Source organism: Phyllostomus discolor, chromosome 13 (genome assembly GCF_004126475.2).
Source record: "Phyllostomus discolor isolate MPI-MPIP mPhyDis1 chromosome 13, mPhyDis1.pri.v3, whole genome shotgun sequence".
In the NCBI taxonomy this organism is placed as follows: Eukaryota; Metazoa; Chordata; class Mammalia; order Chiroptera; family Phyllostomidae; genus Phyllostomus; species Phyllostomus discolor.
The window spans coordinates 50,027,323-50,049,296 of NC_040915.2; the positions used below are offsets into that span (position 1 = coordinate 50,027,323).

The following is a 21,974-nucleotide window of genomic DNA, read 5'->3' on the forward strand; positions in this document are numbered from 1 at the left end:
AATTCTTTTCTTCCTTTTTTTCCCTGTTGTGGTTTGTTTCTATCTGGTTGGTTTCTAATTTTTTGTTAGTACAATCTAGTTTTTGGCGGGATTAAAAATGAAACTTGGGAAAAGGTATGAGATGCTTAAGGAACATGAACAAACAAAAGGACAGGTATAATTCAAATTACGTTTTTCAGATAAAGACTTCAATGGCTTGGTCCACATTGGTTCTGGAAATGCTCTTGTTATCTGGGAGGCATGCTTCAGTTCAGACCTCCAGGTCTCCTGGGGACAGTCAGCTACCAGCTGTGAAGGCATTGTGGCATACTACAGTATATTAGAGGAAAAAGTAAACTCAACTTTCTACTTTGCCCAGTTCAGTAAACAGTTATTAGCCCCCAGTGAAGCTGGTGGCTGTCATTTAAGTAGGCAAAAGCATTGGGTTCAAAATAAGACTGTCAAAATAGGCCAACTTGAATTTGTCTTCATTGGCTTTCAGATGCACAAATTAGGTGACTTCTTATCACTATATTATGAATATTGTGATTTTCCTTTTGATGGCTCAATCACTTAAAAGGTCGCAAGGTGAAACGGCAGAAATCCTGCTTTATGACTATACCACAGAACCAGATAAATTAACCGACCTTCCCAGTGAACTAAGAGGAAGTAAATCTTAATTATAACTCCTTGGTGCACTTTGTAAATGGGGAAATAATCCTTAAATCATGCAAATCCTGTATATTTATATAGAGCTAGAAAAATCTGCCAACAATTTTTGAGACTTACAAATTTGATTCATATTGATAAGGAAAATGTAAGTGTTTAGGGTAGAGGAGAAAATGTTAGGGGACAGATACAAGATTGATGTCCAGGATAAATTTTTATTAGCTCCTATCCTTCGGATTTTCAGTCTTTGATCTCCTTTGTCCTCGTGTCAAAGGGTTGCTGACTGATATTCTCTATTCTTACCTTTGATTTCTTTTAGGTACAGACTTTCTGTTGGCACCAATGAGAAGATTCAGCTGAGTTCCCTCATTGCAGCTTTTCAAGTTACCAGAGACCTGATTGTCACAGAGGCCTAGATGCTGACGCAGGACCATTTGCTACAGTTCTGAGGCCCAGCAGTGACTAGAGAACAGGGGGCTTGGTTTATGGGATGAACTGCCGTGTGGGGTCAGATGAACATAAAGTACCTTGTTTGTGGCTGTCTGGAGCAGAGATGTACAAAAAATTTTACCATACAGCTGTCTTATTACACTGCCCACTTGTGTTTTGTAAGGAGGAAAAAAGCAAACACCTTTACTTCAACCTGCAGGCTTTTTCCCGTTAGTTGCTTGGATGATGGGAAGTTTGCCTACCTCATTTTGTTTCGGATGCTAAAGCTTTCAAGTCTATATGGTCTACTTCCAACTCACGATAAACAGAAGACCTCCAAAATCAAGTATAATCTGTGACCTTGTCCATGGATCTCCTTTTAGGGTAGATGTTAACAGATTTCTGGCCAGAACTATTATACTCATAAAATAAACTCAATTCTCATACTTTGAAAACTGGTCTTTATTTCTCCCCTTGAAGTAGAGGAGTTACTAGCAGGTCCCTAATTGCGAGTGGACAGTCAACTTCCAACTTACGCCATCAGGGGCCAGAGGCTGTACAGCACTCGTGCGCATTTAATGCACAGAGGGCATGTGAGAGTAAGCCTGCACCCGCCGGAGGGATGAGGACCTGTGCACAGATGTAGTAGTTTACAGCAGTCATGCTGCACTCACATCATTCCTCGTGACGGAAATAAAGCAGCTTTCTTGGGTGCGTTACAAGTGGTCTTCCTTCCTTAGTTATAAAGACACTGACTCAACTTGCATCTGTATGAAAACCTCCATCTCTGATACCACAGAATAAAGTCTGGAGGCTGTTCTTTGTAAAGGTGTCAAATTCTGACACTATCAAAAGGGAGACGCTGGTTATTTCCATCATACATGTGGGACTCGCTCCCCAAGGCCAGCCAGGTTTGAAGGTAATGGCTAGGTGGGCCCTCAAGGAAGCCTCCCAGAGCACCCCCTAGACTGTTCTCTGCTTTCTCAAGATAACCACAAAATGAAAAAGTTGCCCGATCCATTCCCAGCTGTCCTGTTGTACTCACTTGTTTTAAAGGTGATTTTTTTTTTCTTAATGGAAAAAATGAAACGGAGAGCCAAAAGCTTTTTAACTTTTTTCCTTCAATGCAAGTTTCTCATCTTGAAAAGAAATGTTTTTCTTCAGCAACAAAGGCGGTAGAGACTCCTACTTTTTCAACACATTTTGTTACACTGGCCTCCATAAAGCACCTATTAAGAAAGCCAAAGGATAAGATGTTGCGTTTCTTTTAAAATAATTTAAAATATATTAAAATTTTCCAAAGGCAGATTTTGCTTGAATGAGGTGTCTTGATTAGGTAACTGGACTTCGCTGAGGGAGAACAGTACTTGTGAGAGCTGTATTTGTTTAGGGCTAGAGCTGCAACTGGCTCGTTAGTCCAATGAGGTGAAGCAGCAACGTCAGACCTCGTACGTGAGAGGATCAGGTGAAGTGATGACACCTCCAATTCTTTACGCAATTAAGGAGACATTCTTCACACCTGTAAGACTTAAGTACTATGGTTTTTAGATACCATCAAGAAAAACACAGTTGTACCTTAACATCTGTCGAGAAAATACAAATAAATATGCTAGTGAAAGGCAAACAACTGACAACTCAGCCATCTGAACAGTCATGCAATTGAGGAATAAATTCTTGTGTATCCTGGCATATAAATTTGTCATCTGCACATGCACACCACTGTTTGTTTTTTTTTAAAAAAGAGCCAATTATAGTGTCTGCATCAGTCAGGAGCACAGCCTCTGAGTCGTCTGTAATTTAGTGAAGCTAAGTTCACACCTCACCCCAGACGCTGCTCCAGGAAAACTGTCCCATACTAGTCAGAGCGGAGCCAGAGGAAGAAAGACTTGCCGACACCGAAGCAACTCTGACACGACAGGAGAGAACTCGGAGCAGTGCCGCTGCTGCATGTGAAACACAGGGACCAGGCAGAAGCCACGTGTCCCAGTAGAGAGTGTAAATCCCTTTGCTACTACAGAGGGGCTCTTGAGGCCCCGTCAACTCTTCTCACCAAAACATCAGCAACTATATATTTTGAATCAAAACTACTAGAATGAGTTCAAAACTGTTAATAAGTGGACTGAAGATTTAAGGTAAGGCTCTGTGGCCGCAGAAGTGGAATCCCTCGTCTATGACTTCCACGTGCGGTGGGGAAAAGCTCCATGACTAGTCCACTGGAATCTGGTTTTGCTACGCTCTATCCACAATCCCAAAGAGAAATTCTACTTGAACCCAAGACTAGATGTTTGGCCCATTAGTCCAGCTACTCCTTTGCCAGGGAGATTTATCCTGCTACAGAGAAAACAAGACGATGTAGCGTTGCTTAAAAAGTCCTGTACGTGAGGAACTCTTTCATTTTCTTGGGGATTGGCAGTGCTAGCACTTGGTAGGTTGTGAGAAAACTTCGAAGGGCTTTCCGGCATAAGTGCTTCAGTGATGACAGGACCCTAGGAGCTGTCCAGAACTGGACGTGACCATCCCTTGTCCTGAAACAAAACAAACCAACACATTAAGACGGACCTTGGAAATATGTTTTCATTTTGATGGATATTAATGTTTCTACTCTGACTTGCACTAGTAGGAGACTCCAGAGAGGAAAATGTAACCTTGATGGTTGAAATGGATGTAAAAGCACTCGTGTCCTGAATAATTAAGGCTGCTGAGAGGGTTATAAGAACTCCAGATACCTTTGTTACCAAAGTGCTCTGTGTCAGCACAGCCCTTTCTGCATCATACTATGAGTTCTGAAGTAAGAGGGAAGAATACACCTACTGAATTATAGATGGTCCCCGAAAGGTGGTCTCTGCCATTAATAGTTTCCATATGAATTCTGCATCATCTTAATGTATGCTTCATTGCATGCTTGCTCCATTAGTTGTCATGAATTGGAACTCTTTAATTACATTTAGATTAACTGTTAAGAATAAATGAGCCCTGGCTGGCGTAGCTCAGTGAATTGAACGCGGGCTGGGAACCAAAGAGTCCCAGGTTCGATTCCCAGCCAGGGCACATGCCTGGGTTGCAGGCCATAACTCCCAGCAACCGCACATTTATGTTTCTCTCTCTCTCCCTCCCTTCCCTCTCTAAAAATAAATAAATAAAATCTTTAAAAAAAAGTAATGTGAAATTAAAAAAAAATGATAACCTGTATCTGCAGAATAGAAGATCAGAATTTTACGTAATCCTGGATTTCCTTAAAGCCCTCCTCACAGGCAAGAACATTCTAAACGCTTTCTTTCCTTAAAAAGCTACATGGTGTACTCAGCAGATATTGCTGCCCGTCTGTTCAGCTCACAGATACATACCCTGTGGCGATAACTCCACCATGTGGGAAAAATGTGCAGCAAAGACCATTGGTCATAGGAGCAAATGCAATCGGAGTTTTCAGTTCTAGGGCCCAGATCCTGAGGAGTCTGGATGAGAGAGAAAAGTATGTTTGCGCATTAGCAAACCTGGGGCCAGACCCCTAGGGGAATGCCACAATTAATTGCAAGCACTTGCTCTGACAACACATAAGAGAATCGTGTTACCTGTCATCTGCCACGGTGGCGAGGTACAAGCCTTCGGGGGAGAAGCACACAGACCTCAGGGAGCTGATGTGGACATCACTGTCATCCATTGCGGGCTCGAGCTGGCTGTGGCTGGGGAGAAACAGAACAGTACGCCTGGAGGGATGACCCCCCTTCACCCTCTGTGATCATCCCCAGGCGGGAAGTCAACTATCTGCCTATGAAAAGGCCCCAGATGCATCTTGTACCCCATGTGGAAACCTTGGGGCTTACAGATCAGGGAAGGCGCCTGGGAAAAGGTCCACTCCGTAAGGCTCCAAGTGTCTCGTGGAGCGGGCCGAAGGGCTCTGACACTCCTTGCCCTGGTTTCCTTATGCAAAGTAGGTCAGCCCTCACTTAAAGGCCACAGTACAGACTGAAAGTCTTTTTTAGGCTAAGTCACATGATAACTATAGGACTACCTATTATTTGCTTCATGAAACAACATAGATAAAAAAGAAAAAAAACACACACTTGTGAGAACATGAAAATTCATTTTGGGAAATGGCAGTTTCGATAAGAGGATCACTCTGAACTTGTCACTACAGTTATTAGTAAATGGAAAAAACGAGTCACTTTCAGGTTTCTTAATGCTAAATCCAAAGAAGTACAGTCTCATACGTCAGGAGAGAGTTGAAGGCTCTCGAGTCTAATTTAAGAACTTAATTGACAGGGAAACACTACCGTACACCAGACTTAGAATAAGCACTGAATCCACTGTGTCTTTTACCCAAGTTGCCCCCTTCTGTGCTCCAGACTCTGAAAAGGACATGTCTAACCCAACACAGGTTTCTCCCAGTTACCCCTCAAGGAAGCCGTAAGCAGGGATTCGGCCCTTACTGGAGTGACCGCAGCCTCTCGCCAGTGTAGGGATCCCACATGATCACGTTGGTATCATAAGACGCCGTGACAAGCAACGCGGAGTCAGGAGAGAAGTCACAAGAGACAACACTACTTTCGTGGCCCTCTAGCTTCCGGATTAACGTGTACGACCGCATGCTCCATAGAAACACCTGTGGAAAGTAACAGATGCCTGGTCAGGGGTGGAACCAAAATGCTTAGAAGGCAAACAGTGAGTAAAAGGCAATGCTCACCTCAGGCCCCGTGGCCGGATGAAGGCAAGCTCTCCACCCCTTTTCTCTACAGCTCTTCCAAAACGAATTACATAGGCTTAAAGAAAGTAACAGTTCTGAATTCTTGAGGCGCCTACCCAAGGGTCATACTCATGGAGTTTACTTTAAGGAAGCATAAACAGGAGGGACCACAGCAAGACTGCCAGCTAACATGTATCAGTAGAGACTTCCGAGTTCTGCTTCTGAGCCCTGCTTGCAAACATGCAGTTGTGTGGATGAAGACCTAGTACACAGGGCGATCTTGATTTAAAACCAAACACAGGGGTCAGAAGACTGAACTCCAGGGCTACCGACAAAGTGGTAGCACCCTGCCATGCCATTTTATGCCCTCGTGCTTACAGGACCATGGCAATCTACCCACCACTGTACATCTGACATAGCTCATCACTTTAAACCCTTTTCAGAATCATAGAAAATACGATTGTATTTTCTTTCCGCTAAGAAAACTCACTTTTACATAGTTCCAAACTTCAAATGAATGATTAACCACCTGGGCTGTACCAAATAGTAAATTCTTTCCCAAGTCAGTCACAGCAAACAGCTCCATGCACATACAAAATTCAAACAAAAGTTCCCAAATTGTTCTTTGGTTTCTAATACTTAATCGGGGTCCCTATGTGGGCTGCAACTTTTAAAAGAGGAAAAGAAATTTTAAGAGCACCCCTTTACCATTTGTAAAGACAAACAGGCCTCTGATGGTGGCAGCAATCAACTTCAACACCTCCTTTTTTGGGTTCGTGTCAAAGTGCAAATCAAAAGGGAGGTATGCAGGAGGAAGTCATGGCCCACCAGCATGCCTTCTGTTGGGGCTGATTTTCAGGTAGGTTTTGAGGATATCTGGCTTATTTACCCCCTCACACACAAGGCTGCTCCAGACCTCCAGGTCTTGCTGAACTCAAGCAATACAGGAAATGGCACCCGACGTGTGAGACTTACCGATTTTTCTCCAGCTGCAGAGCAGAGCATGCTGCAGTCCGGGGAGATGGAACAGCAGTAAACCCACTGCAGGTGGCCCGATAACACCTGAATCTGTTTACCTGGCAGAGAAAAGAAGCAGACAGTGAGCTGTCTCAAAACAACAACAAAGTGGGAAGACGGAAAAACTGGTAGTGATGGCCCACCCATCTGGTATATCCACCCAGTTCTCTATTAACTGAGCCCCAACCCCCACTTTTTAAGGCAGAGAAAGAAATACGACAGAACTTGCCATTTTAACACCTGAAATCTATTAATACAACATTCTGACCCCAAAGGGAAATCACTACCCGTTTCACCAAACTTGACAAGATCATCAGGATACGGGGAGTATATAAATCAGGTTTGATATGTCCCTTTGATAGCAGAGAACATTTTTTTTCCGGTTCCCCCAACCACCTCAAGTACTTTGAAGAATCCTTCCAAATTTGAGAGAGTGCTTATCTTTCAATTCTCTCTGTAACGGTTTCCATGGTCACAAGGATCTCATTCCATACCCTCACCTCCCCACCCCCCATCAGGGTGTCTGGGTAAGCAATGGTGCAGCTAGAAGGGCCACGTGCTCTAGAGTCAGCAAACTTGGGTACGAACCCTGGCTCTACTCTTCAGGAAAGACATAACCCTGGGTCACTCATGTAATCTCTCTGGGTCTCAGTTTTTGGAAAAAACAAAATGCCTATCCATGGGGAAATGAGTGAATAAAAGTTGCAACAGGTATATCCACCCCACTAATTCAGATTAAATTAAGAATATCGATTTTCCAAAGAGTAATCTTCAATGTAAAAAAAAAAAGATTCAGAAAAAATATGAAGACTATGACTCCATTCTTGTGGAACAATGACTCCCAAACCCATAAATGTAAGAGTGTGAGTGTCCACATAGGATTAGGCAAGCATAAGCAAAATATGGAAATAACTGTGGAAGATTCTTAGCATGGGCTATAAGATTACAGGGAGATTATGGAGGAATCTGATGCAACAGAGAATGAAAAAGATGATGAAGGCCAGGGGTGGGGGGTCAGAGGAGGAATCAAGTCAAAATAAGAGGAAAAGGAAAACATTTTAAAGTATGTATATGGTCATTTACATGCACCTATAAATTTAGGGGTATGTGTGGATAAGTACTGATTTTTTTCAAGTCAGCTATCAAGTAAGAACATGACCCAGGCCCTGGGAACACTACTGTATACTCTACTGTCTTTGAAAAGCCCTAACAGTTGGTCTAGTCCATCCTGCCCACTCTCAGTCACCCTCAGCTTCCCAGCCACCAAGTGATTTTCAAAGCCTCTTCAAGGACCTTCCTCAGATGGTGGCAAGCTGCTTCCAGACACATAGTAAAAGTGGCACTGCCCTTGAACAGCCTTCCCAGTCAGCAGGCCTGTCTGGGCCTGTACGACCACAAGGTCCACAGCAATGGACAGAAACTATACAGAGTTCTCTTAGTGGTCAGATGCCCTTAGATGAGGAAACTACCAGCACCGTCTCCTTAGTTGTTCTGACAAATCATCAGCCCCGTTTCTAAGGGGGAAAGAGACAGGTCCCCTCCCACGGTTTGGGGAACAGTCATGACTCAGGCAAGAGTACCGGCGCCTCTGCATTATCAGGGATGAGCGTGTGTCTTCAAGAACTGCCCACGTCACCGTTTCCCCCTTCCACCTCCCTCCAGACCCTGCGTCCCCGGCCCTGTTGGGGGGACAAATGGCCTGTCAAACAACCCCCCTTCTCTATGTCATCTTTCCAGTTAAGGATCAATACCAGAGACGCGTAGGAGTCTTCACTGGCTCAGTCCTGTATGTAATTCTGCTCAAGGCAGAATTCCATAAGAGCTGACCCCTCTCTAGCCTGAGAGAACACTTCTAGGCCTACATTCTACTTCACAAAGAAACTTTACTTCTAACGGTAAGTTCCCGACATGGATGACTCATTCTAGGTCAGGGGTTCTCAACCTGGGGAGACTTTGCCCTTCACGTAGACACTGGCAATGTCTGGGGACATTTTTGGTTGTCACAGCGTAGAGGGTGCTACTTGGCATCTAGAGGGTAGAGGCCAGGCATGACCCTCAACCTCCTAGACTACACCGGACAGCCCACGACAAAGAACTATCCAGCCCAAAGCATCCATAGTGCCATGGTGAGTGAAGGTATTCTACATCATGTATTTTCAATAGAGGAAATATCCATAGTGGCAAAAAACGGATTCTATTAGTAAAAAATAATCTAACTTTTAACATACAAAGCATAAATATACATTCATTACATTAGATATACAGTATTAAAATCTTTAATGGGTGAGAGGAATTAGGAAAAAAATGTCTGAAAAGTTCCTAAAGCAGAATGGAAGAAAGACCGAGAAACACTACTCTCGGTAACGACACTGGTAAAGGAGAGAAACATGTTGGGAACCGCCCTGCCTGGTATCAGAAGCTGTAACCCCCGCCTAGGCTAAGGCTAAGGGAACGCCCTTGGAACCATGAGCCAGCAAGCAGACAAAAGCTTATCTCCCTGGCAGGAGCGCCGCTTTTGCTGCTTCATTCATAACTGAACCCCAAAGCTTGGTCGGTTAGCCAAAGACGGGTAAGATTCCCCAAGGGGGGAACGACCTAAGACAGGCACGATCACGTGGGAGGTCCCCCAAAAGAAGGACTTTGGGGGCTGCAGCAAAAGGGGATGATGGACCCTCGTTCCTCGGCTTTGACATAGCCTGAGTCCTCACCGTCTGGGAGAAAATCTCCTTATTGCCTTAGTTCCCTTGCTCCACCTAAGCCTGAAACAATGACAGGGTGGTGCAGCTCTGTGCTGAAAAGGGCGGTTCCCCGGGTGATCAGGCCTAAGAAAGAATATGTAAAATCCTGTGAAACCTGCTTTGTTTAGAATGCTCTCAGTTGAATGAGAAGGGTCCAAGGAGGAAGTTAGTTTGTTCCTCAAAGTCTCACAGCTCTTTGACCCCGACTCCGGCAGAGTTCCTTGTTATCTATTGTTCCTTACTTCCCCCTAATGAGTACTGTACTTTACCTGAATTATTATGCAAAACGAGCCCAATAAAAGCAGGTCTGGACAGTAAATTGGCGCGCTCCCCACTAGAGGGGGTGGCCATTCCGTCCCTACTTCTCCACAGAAACTAGTCTGTCTCTGTGCATGTTTTTTCTCACGTATCGTCGAGCCACCCGCAGCGTTCCGTGATCACTGCTGGCCGGTGACCCACGCATCAGAAGCAGACAAGCTTCTCAGGAGTCCCGCACCCTCCATACCATGTTTATTCAGGTCCCAGATGCGAAGAGTCTTATCCCGAGATGCAGACACCAAAATCAAACTGCCACTAGGCGTGAAGCTCAGGTCTCTCACAACATCTTGGTGGCCGGAAAGATTCAAAAGCAGGAGCCCTGGAGTGAAAACAAGAGCACTCAAGTGGGTGGGGGAGACGGCACCTGGTCTGCCCATCACAGCTACACGCCCCTCGGCCCCTGATGAGAACACACACACAAGCCTCCAGGACTTGTACCGGCCAGCAATGACCTACCTGTCTGCACCTCCCAAATCTTGATCTGCCCATCGTTGAGTCCTGTAGCAAGGATCAGGCAAGACACGTCTGGGACTTGGGGAGGGTGGCGTGCCCAGGGCTTCCTACTGGGTGGAGAGGGCCATGGGCTGAAGGCCAAACCCCAGACAATCTGCCCACAGTCCAGAGTCTTCTCCTTTGGGCTGCTTCGCCCTTTTGTGTCATTTTTGCTGCTTCGGCTTTTGGCTTCGAACCCTTTAGGGATGCTGTGGGAAGTAGAGAGTTCTGAATGAGTCTGAAATTGTCACTAAGTTAACCAATTTTTCATCCTGGTTATCTTAAGACTTCCAAGCCCAAGAAACAAACGGGCCTTTGGTGAACTCTGGTATGACTTTTCTTTTTAGAACTCGTGTAACAGAGGCTTCTTGGCCTTGGCTCCCTGCATCTGTGAAAGCGCTGCAACGGGGTGGCCTGCCGGGTGGGATAACTACATCACAGATGCTCCGGGGGGCTGTATGCTTCCTCAGGAAGTTCTCTTGGGCTTCGGTGTGTGGAAGGAAAGATGCACTGAGTTTTCTCCACGAGAAAGCAAGCACACTGTGGGTGTGAAACTAGGATATGACTGAGAGCCTGAAGATCCATCTGCAGCTCCCCTGCCTGATGAGAACCCCGTCTCTAGCTTAGAAAACTTCCAAAAACCAAGAAAATAAACCCTTTTCTTGCCAACACACTTTGTTTTTGGTACACAATGATTTCCCCCTTTGCTCGCTACATTCCAATCCATGAATGAGGCTCTATCACTTCTGTCCCTGATGGTATATCCGGCATGGGAACCAACCAGCAGGACAGTCGACAGAGAGAAAGAAGCCACAGAACTATTCAGGGGTGCACTGAGTAATCTGACCCTCTCCTTTACATTCGAATTGAAGTGAAACGTAGGCCCAGATAAGCTAAACGAGATTCTGTCCCTAAGACACAGACCCTCCCACCACTCCGTCTTGCAGACAGTCTCTCAAAGGCAAGGGCAGTGAGAGAGCCTGAGGTTCAGCCAGAAAACCTCAAAGTCTCCTGTCTGTGCTTCACTTTCTCAGTGCAAATATGAAGTCACACTTTTCTAGAGGAATCAAGATTATAAAGCTGGAACTCGGTTCCATGAGAAATCCTATACTCGGGAACATGTAGCTGGACCTCCTTATGTATCACACTTGTTTCTCAAAAGTAAATAAATCATCTTTTGTCACTTGTATGGTTGAAATATATTTTAAAAATTTAACCATGCTCGCCTATAAAATCAGAAGGAATTAAAGCAAGTATAGCTTCCTTGAGCTCTGAAACTATTCATCTAAATAAGAGTTTGGCAAACAATGCCTCGGCTAGCAGCCTGTTTTTATAAATACAGTTTTAACGGAAGGCCACCGTGCCCATCTGCTCACTTATTATCTATGGGTGCTTTGATGCTGTGACAACAGAGGTGAGTAGTCTCCACGGAGACCTACGGCTGGCAAAACCAAAAATATTTACTGTCCAAAGCTTTAAAGAAAAAAATTCGCTGACCCCTGGTCTAAATGGCCAGATGTAGACCGAAATTCTGTTATTCTGACAAAACATCTGGATATGATGATAAACATCTTTTGACGGGGCCTGCCCACCCCAACACAGCCCCACACGTTGCAGAGCTGCCTGGCGCTGGAGCAGGGGCTCGAGTTTGCCATCCAGGGAAGAAGCACATAAAAGGTAGCCCACAAAAAAATCTGTAGGACGGTCTGGAACTTCCATTGTTTTTACTAAAATCCTAATTTCTGTATTTGAATTAAGGGATACTCTATAGCTACTTTACTCCAAAGAAATTAAGGCTCACTTACATATTAAATCATTTTAATATCATAAATTTAATTTCTCTAGGAAGAGATACTAAAATCTAAATTTTAGGGGTAGAGAGTTAACTTTCCTGTGGTCACGGAATCAGGGAAAGATCTGGAATTAGAGCACAAGTCTTGGGCGTGGCAGCCTACTGTCCTGCTCAACAGAACACCTGGACTTCTCTGAGCTTGTTGGTGAATCAAGGCGTGAGCTGGTGGGGACCTGGGAAGGGGTAACTAAAGGGCAAGGGGGATTCATCAGGAGAACTCCACTCAAACTGAAGTTTCTAAAGATATCATTTCTAAAAGTAGGACAATTATTTAGTTAATACCACTTATTTGCCCATTATCAAAAGCACATGATTTTTTAAAATGTGTAACAATCCTAAGAAAAACATAACTGTCCCAGACTCCCCCTCTTTTTAATGAACTATAGAAATAATTCCTGAAGGTATAGTCTTCCACCCCTTTTAAAGGACTTTAAAAATTATTTTAAATTATAAAAATAACAGAAACGTGAAAAAAATTTGAAAATAAGGCAATTAACGTTAATATGTGAAGACTACATACAATAAAAACAACAGGTTTTTCATTTTATGCTTGAAATTTTTTTTTATATCAGACTTAGGTGTGGATGTGACGTTAAGTCCTCTTTATTTAGAGTGGGTGGATCAATAAACAATGAATGACCTTGGCATTATCATTAACATCACCTTAGACAGAACTGAAAATCATGATTAAAAACAAACAGAAGAACCAATCTTTGACAGCTGCAAAAACATGGAAATACCACAATGACCTTAATCATTCTCTTATCACTAGATACGAAACTATTTCTGACTTTTAACTACTATATAATTAATTTCATGATGACAATCAGTGTATGTAAATAGATAACCCCATTCCTGAGATGCCAAATCACTGGTAGAACATTTCTAAGGTCTTTTGATGCCTACTGCCAAACAGCCTTCCTTCCAGAAAGCACACAAATCTATACCCCTCAACTCCAGCAGTGTGCAGAGTATCCATCTCAGCAACTCTCATGGCACTACCTACTAACAGGGCAACAAGTTTCAGACTAAACTTACAAAAAAGTTAAATCTAATATGCAATTTATAAGAAATGCCCAAAGCAAAACAAATGAAACCTTCAAGGGCAGGGCTGTGTTTGATTTATTTAGGATTCTCAGCACCCTAGCTCAGTTTCAGGCAAGGAAGATTTGCAACAAATGTTGACTGAATAGTAGATTTCCTTCCTGGGAGAAGGAAAACAGGCAGATGCTGGGCCTTCTGACTGGGGTTCACAGCATTCAGACACTGGGACCCACTGACCCAAAGAAAGAAAAATATCAGAAACTAAACCGTGGTAGAAAATAGAAAGATAAATACCTAATTTTAAAATGGGCAAAGGACCTGAATAGACAATTCTCCAGAGCAGACATACAAAGGGCCAATAAGCACATGAAAAGGTGTTCAGCATCAGTAGCCATCAAGGAAATGCAAATCAAAGCCATTTACAATAAGATGCCACTCCACACCAACTAGGATGGCTCTGCTATAATCAAAACCACTGACAATAACAAGTGTTGGTGAGGGTGTGAAGAATTTGAAAAACTCACACACTGCTGGCGGGATTGTAAAATGATGCAGCCACTTTGGAAAATCTGATAGCTCCTCAAAGTTAAATACAGAAAACATGAAACCATATGTACACACAAAAACTGTACATAAATGTTCATAGCAGCATTATTCATAATCGCCAAAGGTGAAAACCCAAATGTCCATCAACTGATAAATGTATAAACAAAATGTGGTGTCTCCATACCATGGAATATATTTGGCAATAAAAGGAAATAAAGTACTGATACAGGCATCAACACGGATAACTGAAAACATGTTAAGTGAATGAGCCACTCAAAAAAGACTACATAGAACATGACTTAATATGGAATGTTCATAATAGGCAAATCTTGAATGACAGAAAATAGTTTGGTGGCTGGTCAGGCCTGGAGAATAGAGGGGTTTGGAGGGTACCAGGCTCAGCAATGTGAGGTTTCTTTTGTGGGTAATGGAAATGTTCTAAGACTAGCCATGGTGACAGATACACTTTCAATGGGCAAATTGTATGGTGTGTACATTATATCTCAATAAATCTACTTTTAAAACTTGGGGCTAACAATCTTGATACACTCTACATGTACAGTGTGTAGGGCTCTGGAAACCCCAACAATCAATTTCTGAACCGTTCTGCTCTCTTTCCTCTCCTGTCCTTGGGCAAGGAGACCCCAAAGAACAGAAGCAATCTGAGCAAGTGCTCCTTTTCCTCATCCCAAGGACTCCCTCGTCCCTCTGGGTTCCAGAGTACTTACAACTGCTCCTCCAGCGGCCAGGGGATCAGCTTGACAATGCAGTGTCCTTGCGACCAAGCAAACCAGGAGCCATCTGGGGAGAAGGCGACACTCCAGGTTTCACAGCTCGACTTCCAATCAAACTGGTGGGGACGCCCGGGCTTGAGTTCAGCCAGCAGCAGTGGTTCCTCTGGGACATGAGACATCTTGCTTCAAACAAGCACCCTCACTTCCCTCTCCACCTCCCTGACTCAGACACAGGAAAGCCACTGTCTGTCTCCCCTTGGCAAAGGGTGACACTACGGGTTCTGGGAGGGAATGGTCATTTAAGTGACCTGAGGCAATAAAAGTAGCCACAGGCCACACTTCACCCCGGTTAGTCAGCTCTGGCACTCCCCTCTATTGGTTAACCGTGACTCAGAGTAACCTTTGGAAGGGTAAACCCAGTAAACGGAGCCTCATTTTCCTATGAATGCCTGAAGGGGAAGAAAGGAGAGAGGACAAGATCAGGACCAGACCAGGCAAGGACATGTTAGATGGTACAGATCTGGAGGCGTTCAAATGTATTTAAATTTTCCTCAAAATAACCTGTTACTGGGAAACAGGTTTAAAAAAAGGGGGGGAGGGAGTACCAAAGACTCACATTCCCCATCATAGAGGCTAAAATAAAATGTTCAGCACTTGCCCTGTTTGCTCTCACTGAGACCTCTTAATATGGCCTCCCACTTCCATCTCCCCTCAGGTCTCATTGAAACCTTCATCCCATCTTGCTCAGATCTTCTACAAGACTCCTGTCCCCAAGTACCCACCCTCCCCCCCGCCCCCAGCTAAAATACACATCACACGTCCCCCCACTTCTTTTAAACCTGTGCCACCTGCCTACACAACAAAGGCAGCTGAGCCAGGGCTTCCACCCCACACCATGGGCTCCAGCAGTCGTTACGACTCCCTGAACACACAAGAGTTGTTACATTTCCCTTAACACTGCACTCTGGCCACACAGGAGTCAAGCCCCCAATAGCCCATTCTCATTCACACCTGGACTCATTTTCTGCCTATGAGAATCCCATCTGGATCAGCAACTGAGAAGTGTACCCTGATCTCACGCAATCCGAGTGCAAGTCAGTCCCACCCTGCTTATTTCACTCTCTCCTGTAGCAACCCATTTCTCTCTCCTGCCCACACCCACCCGGCTCCCACCAGAATATAAAACACCCTTGTTCAAAAACGGCAAGAAGACTTTAGTCTTTGTGTCTGCTGGGCCTTACACAGCACCTAATGAAGAGTAGCTGCTGGATCGATGCTTCTTCATCCACCAAAGAGCAGTTCCCTGGTTAAATTCCCTACTCTAATGGAAGGTTCTCAATGGCTGATGAAGCCCCTAAGTTAAAAGGCTTTTAGAATTTTTTGACTACTATGACTGTGATACTTACTAATATAAAAACTGGCTTCCATCCTGAATGAGGTCACTTCCTGATGTGTATGTTCCACTTTAATAGTTTTGAGATTTTGACCCTTTTATAGCTGCTACCAGATAGATACTAATTTAAACAGTCCATATTACATATATTTTAGGACACATCTTTGGGTCTTCTCACACTTCAAAAAAATTTTTACTTGCCGATTTTAGAGGGACAGAGGAAGGAGGAGAGAAAGAGAAAAAAAAAAAAAAACCATCGATTTGTTGTTCTACTTATTTATACATTCATTGGTTGCTTCTTGTATGTGCCCTGACCAAGGGTCAAACCTACAACCTTGGCGTATCGGGGACAACCCTCTAACCAGCTGAGCTACCCCCAGGGCTGTCTTCTCACACTGTAACCTCTTGAAAATCAGGATGTGTCTTACATGTGATGACTTCCATAGTTAAATAGGCAGTACTTTTTTCTCAGTGATACATATGGCATATATGAGGCATATCTTGGATTCAATGAAACAGATGGTAAAGATGCATATATATGTGCATATATGTATACAATATTTATATATGTACATATAATATTTTCTGGTATAAGCATTATGGGAAAATGCATGAGTATATCTTGTTTTATAAAATAAGTACGTTGCTGAAAATTCTGCCTTTAAAAGGAATTTTTGTAAATCATATCGAGCCTTTGGTGGCTTTGCTATTTAAGGAAGTTTCCTTTATATTCATTCCCTGATTTCCTACTTGTAAATCTAGGTTTTAAAATATTAGGTCTAGCCCTGGCCAGGTTACTAAAGTCACTCAGGCCATCATCCTGACACACCAAGGTTGTGGGTTTGATCCCTGGTCAGGGCACACACAAGAATCAACCAATGAACGCATGAATTGGTGGAACAACAAATTGGTGTTCCCCCCTCTCTCAAATCAGTAAATAAGAATTTTAAAAATACATAGGTCTAAACTGGTATTTGTACAGGCCCCAGTAATTCCCCCTAGAAATGTGTTTGCACATGTGATCCTTTCATTTACATTCTCATTTGTCTGTCGAAGCATATTCCTCTGCATATGAATATTTGCATGGTAAGAATATTTTACTTTATATGTTAAACCCAAAAACAGGTCTCTTAATGTTATGCAGCAATCCTGCACCAGTTCCTTCATTATTGTTACTTCTAGGTTATTTTCTTATGGTAATACAGCTCTAATCTGTAGCCCAGTGGTAATTTTGTACCCACTGGGGGTAATTTTGACCCCTGGGGACACGTGGCACTGTCTGGAGACATGTGTGTTGTCATAACTGGGGTGGTCCTGCTGGTATCTAATGGGTGGAGGCCAGGATGCTGCAAACATCCTACAGTGCACAGGTCAGCCCCCGCATGAATTTTCTGGCCCAAAATGCCAGTAGGGCCGAGGCTGAGGACTGGAATGTGGACAATATTAAATAACATAGGCTGATCTGGAGGTACATTTTCATCAGTTGACCCAGATGAAAATTTCTTCATTACATCCTGGCAATATTTACCCTTGGCTCGCTCCCTGCGCAACATGCACGTTATCCATCCTTTGGACACCACGGAGGCTCCCCGCAATATGAAAAGGGGCCATCCTTGATTTCTCTTTTCTTAACATCCTAATCCAAATCCACTAGCAAATTCTATCAAATGTTTCCAAGAGACCTGGCGAACCTAACTTCCTTTCATCTCCATGGCTACCCCTCTTTCTAATCTCTGCAACATCACCTCTCACTAAGCAGCCTTCCAACTGCTCTCCTAGCTCCCACTCTGGCCCCTACCATCCCTTCTCCTCACCCCTCAAAGCAATGAGTTTCAATCATTCCTAAAATAGAAATCCACACTCTTCACCCTGAGCTCAAAGTCCTGCCGAAAGTGGCCCCTGCCTTGTCTCCCTCCTCCCCGGGCTCTACAACACTGGCCTTCTCTCAGCCCTTCGCCGAGTTCAGTCAGTCCCAAGCTCAGGGCCTTTGCACCAACTACTCTCTTCCCCAGGAATGTCCCTCAATGGCTGGCACATTATCTTCATTCCGGTCCCAGCTTACATGACAGCTCCTTAGAGAGCCCCTCGCTGACCTCCAAGCCAATCTCCTTCACAACTTCTCACTTTACTTTCCTTACAGCATAATCACAAATTTGATTATTAACTGTCTTCCCCAACTTGGATGTCAGCTCCATGGGAGCAGGGACCTTGTATGTTTATCCTCAGTTCCTAGCAGAGCTCTTGGCAGAGAGCAGGCAGCCAGTACATATTTGCTGAATAAATATACATCGTATACCTCTTCAAATATAAGTGAAACAAAGCCTCTTAAACTATTACGATGCCTATGCGAAACATTTCACATGAAATGCTTCTTTAACAGGAGCCATACCCAGATTTCACACTCTATTTTTGTGATTTGGGGATTTAATCTCTTGCTATTTCAGGCTCAGGAATCCAGGAGCTAAAAGAAGAAAGAACCCAGCGACTCCTGTCTCTTCTTCATTTCTAGAACCAAGGAAATTCTGAAGGGGAGTCTGGGCCCCAACTAAACTTGGCTGCTGGAAGAGAAAGCCATAATTAGTGCAAAACTTAAAAAAAAAAAAAAAAAAACAGCCGAGAGGATCTGGCTTCCTCTGGGATTGTACCTGCCATGGCCCTTCTTGGAGAAAAACATCGGGGTTTTCTAATTACAAGCCGGATGTGTATGGACGCACAGGCTGAATGGAAAGATACTCATCACGGGCCTCTCCTGTGAAAGAAGATGTGCCCTAACGCAGAAATGAAAGCTCTAACTCTGGCCAGCAGGAAGCAAGGTGGTTTGTCCTGTCCTCCGCATCATGACATTAAATGTTCCATCCGCTTGGGAAACTCTGCCTGCGAGTCCCCAGACCTTTGCTGCTGTCACCTTCTCAGAACAGTTCCTGTCCTCATGATCTGAAGTGGCCTACTCCTGTCCCAACCAGTATGGCCCTGTTGGTTGGGCGACACCCTGGAAAGTGAAAGGCTGCCGGTTCAATTCCCATTCAGGGCACACGCCTGGGTTTCGAGTTAGGTCCCAGGCTGGGGCCTGTGCAGGGAGCAACCAATTGATGTTTCTCAGCTTCTCTTTCTCCCTCCCTTCCCCTCTCTCTCTAAAAATAAGTAATATATTTAAAAATAATAAATAAAAAAAAAGTACGCCAGTCCCTTTCCTCTCATTCCATTCAATTTTCGTCGTAACTGTCACTCATCTATCCTTTCTTGAATGCACCTGTTATCTTTATGTATTTATTGTCCATCTCTTCCCCCCACCACCCCAAACTTGCCTATCTGTCCACTGCTCTTGGGCTGTGCTGTCCAGTACGGTGACCACCAGCCACTTAAAATGTGGCGAGTCCAAGTTATGATAGTGCATATAATACACTTTGTATCTTGAAACTTAACACCAAAAAATCTAAAATATATCGGTCATCATGATTACATGTTGAAATGGTAGTTCAGACACATTGGACTGACAATGATAATAGTTTTAAAATGAATTTCACCGGTTTCACTCTTTTAATGCAGCTACCAGAACATTTTAAATTACGTATGGGCCTTGCATTACATTTCTAACGGCCAGCACTGGCCTAGAGAATTCTGCACATGGCAGACCCACAGTAAATATTTGCTGAATGAATAAACGAAAGCTAAGCACTGCTCTGAAATATCTCCTGTTGTCCATTGTAATCCTGTTACAATAGGCCGTATTCAGTTTCAAAAGAATGTAAAACTCTTAGGCTTTTTTTTTTTTTTTTTTTAACAGTAGCTTGGCAGCTCTCAACAGCTCTGCCCACACCGCAAAACACGGCTGTCAATCGTCAGGAGAAACCCAGAACTGGGAACAGATTCCTGCTGAAAGGGCGGCTGGCTGCAGATCGCCTGGAGACAACGCGAGGAGGAGCTGGGAAGTGACAGCGGAAGCTGGAAAAAGATCCCAGGCAGATTCGCCGGAGCAGGGCGGGCCCTTCACAAAGAGTCTCCGGGTGGCACAGCCGCTGAAAAGCAGGCCCTTATCTGGATCGGAAGGCGGAGAGAGTGGCCTCCACACCTTCCACTGACGCCTGACTCCGGAACAAAGAAATGTCACTTCCCAAATTAAAACCTCGCACCGCCCCGGGGAGCACCCTGGGGCTGCAGCCCCCGCCCGCCAGCCCGCCACCGCTGCCCGGTCCCATGAGCGGTCCCACGAGCGGGGGAGCCTCTCAGTAACCAGAGCCCGGCAGACTGGGCGCAGCCCGAACTCCGCGGGCAGAGACCAGGTTCGAGAACTCGTCTGGGCCGCAGGCCCTGACCCCTCCTGCGAGCCATCCCCAGAGAAGCTGCCTCCGCGTGTGGACGCGGGTGCGCAGGCGCGGGGCCCCGGAATCCATCCCAAACGCACCCCGAGAGCTCCTGCAGCTGGGGTTTCGGGGGCGAGGCAGTGGGAAAGGGGAACGAGCAGCGCGTGTCCAGCTTCCTGCCTTTGCGTGACAAGGTCACGCTGCCCACAGAGACCGGAACGTCGGATCCTATGTTCCCCCGACCGCCACGCCGTCTTCTGCTGACAGCTGCGAGCGAGGAGGGCAGAGGCAGGTGTGCACCTCGCCCCCCCCCCAACCCCGCGCCTGACGCTGAACCTGCCACGCGAGTCGCCCAGGATCGGCCCCCCCTGCCCCCCGCGAGTCGGGAGCCCCTGAACGCCCGTCTCTCTCACACCCCCACAGGCGTCCGCCACGACAGGGAGGGCTGGGGAAGCTCCCGCCGGCGCCGAGGCAGGACCCATCACCGTCCGCCGTGCAGACACGGCGATGACGCTGGGGACAGGGGCGGCTGCAGCTCGGAAGGGGCGCAGCGACTCCCGCCGGGACGTGCGGGTGCGGCACCGGGCGCCTGGGCACCCGCCCCTCCGGGCGTCGCCCCTGCAGGCTGGGCGCCCCCCGCATCCCGCCAAGGGTCCCTCCATTCTCTCGGGGGTGCGGGTCCCCGCCACGCCGAGGCCCACTCTCCCCGGGTCCCGCCGGCGGCGGGGCGGCCGCTGACAGCGAAAGTGAAACAAAGCTGGGCGCCGGGTGCGCACCCCCGTCCGCCCGAGCGGACCGCGCCGGCCCGGCGTCCCTGCCTCGTTCTCCCTCCGCGGCCGAGCCCGCCCCGCGCCCCCGGGAGACCGGGCCTGGCGGCGCCGGCGGGAACCGGCGCGCCCCGGCCCCACTCACCTCCGGCCTCCATGGAGGACGCGCGCGGCCCCGCGGCGGGCGCCTCAGCCCCCCGGGCCCTCGGCCCTCATTCCGTCCCGGCGCCGGCCCGCGTCCCGGCCGCCGCCCCGGTCGCGGCCCCGACCAGCCCGCGGCCACCCGGAGAGGCCATCAGCTGCTTCCCGTCACATGGCGGCGGGCGAGGGCGGGGCCGCGCGGGGGGCGGGGCGCGGACTGGATCCAACCGTGCGGTGGGGTGCGGGGAGCGGGCAGAGGGGGAACCGGGTGGGAGGGGACGGGCCCAGGGAAACCCGGGACTGGGGGGGAGCGGGGCGGGGGGGAAACCAGGCTGTGGGGGTTGGGGGGCTGGCCGAGGGGAAAAACGTGGAGGGGACCCAGGTGAACGCCAGCCCGGGGACGCGGACGGGTGACGGCGGGGCGGAGCGGGCGAGGCTGAGCGGGGTAAAAGCCGGAGTGGAGGGAGGAACGGGAAGCGGGGTCGCGGAGGACGTGGGCCGGGCCCTCGCACGGGGGGGGGGGGGGGGGGGGGGGGCGGAAAGGGGGGGCGCGCGGCCGGGGCAGGGCTGAGGGGAGCCCGGGGGCGCCGGGGCAGGGTGGGAACCGGAGGGGGCGCCGCGTGGGAAGGGGCCCGATAGAAAGGGGACTGGGGAGACCGAAAGCGAGGGGGGGCGGGACCAGGAGAGACCGGGGCTGGGGGTCAGAGGAGGGGGGGCCGGGAAGAGAGAAGCCGGGGGCAGATGGAGGGAACGCGCCTGCCGTGCGAGGGGCGCAGCGGCAGCCCGCCTCCGGGAGGGGTGCGGACGAATGGAGGAGGTCGGACAGCGGACGAGCTGGGGGACAGGGGTGTGACCTGGGGGTGGGGGCTCGCG

The 21,974-nt window shown here is 47.0% G+C and overlaps 2 protein-coding genes across 3 annotated transcripts in view; one reads left to right on the forward strand and one right to left on the reverse strand.

The window, feature by feature from the left end:
* RFC5 (replication factor C subunit 5) overlaps positions 1 to 2,801 on the forward strand; it is an 11,629-nt gene extending 8,828 nt beyond the window's left edge. Inside the window, exon 11 of the mRNA XM_028528839.2 lies at positions 968 to 2,801. Within this exon, the coding sequence (XP_028384640.1) occupies positions 968 to 1,064 (97 nt within the window). The 3' untranslated portion in view covers positions 1,065 to 2,801. The remainder of the gene's footprint in view (positions 1 to 967) is intronic.
* Positions 2,191 to 21,268, reverse strand: WSB2 (WD repeat and SOCS box containing 2). Of its 2 annotated transcripts, XM_028527894.2 has the most exons (9): positions 21,106 to 21,268; positions 14,494 to 14,662; positions 10,288 to 10,532; positions 10,019 to 10,150; positions 6,734 to 6,834; positions 5,505 to 5,677; positions 4,647 to 4,757; positions 4,422 to 4,529; positions 2,191 to 3,602 (listed from the first exon to the last, which is right to left on the reverse strand). In XM_028527894.2, the coding sequence occupies exons 1-9, from the start codon at positions 21,116 to 21,118 to the stop codon at positions 3,440 to 3,442; spliced, it is 1,215 nt and encodes a 404-aa protein (XP_028383695.1). In that variant the 5' UTR covers positions 21,119 to 21,268; the 3' UTR covers positions 2,191 to 3,439. The 2 variants fall into 2 exon arrangements, with proteins under 2 accessions (XP_028383695.1, XP_028383694.1); XM_028527893.2 differs by lacking the exon at positions 21,106 to 21,268 and having other exon boundaries at positions 14,494 to 14,693.
* Positions 21,269 to 21,974: the final 706 nt, after the last annotated feature.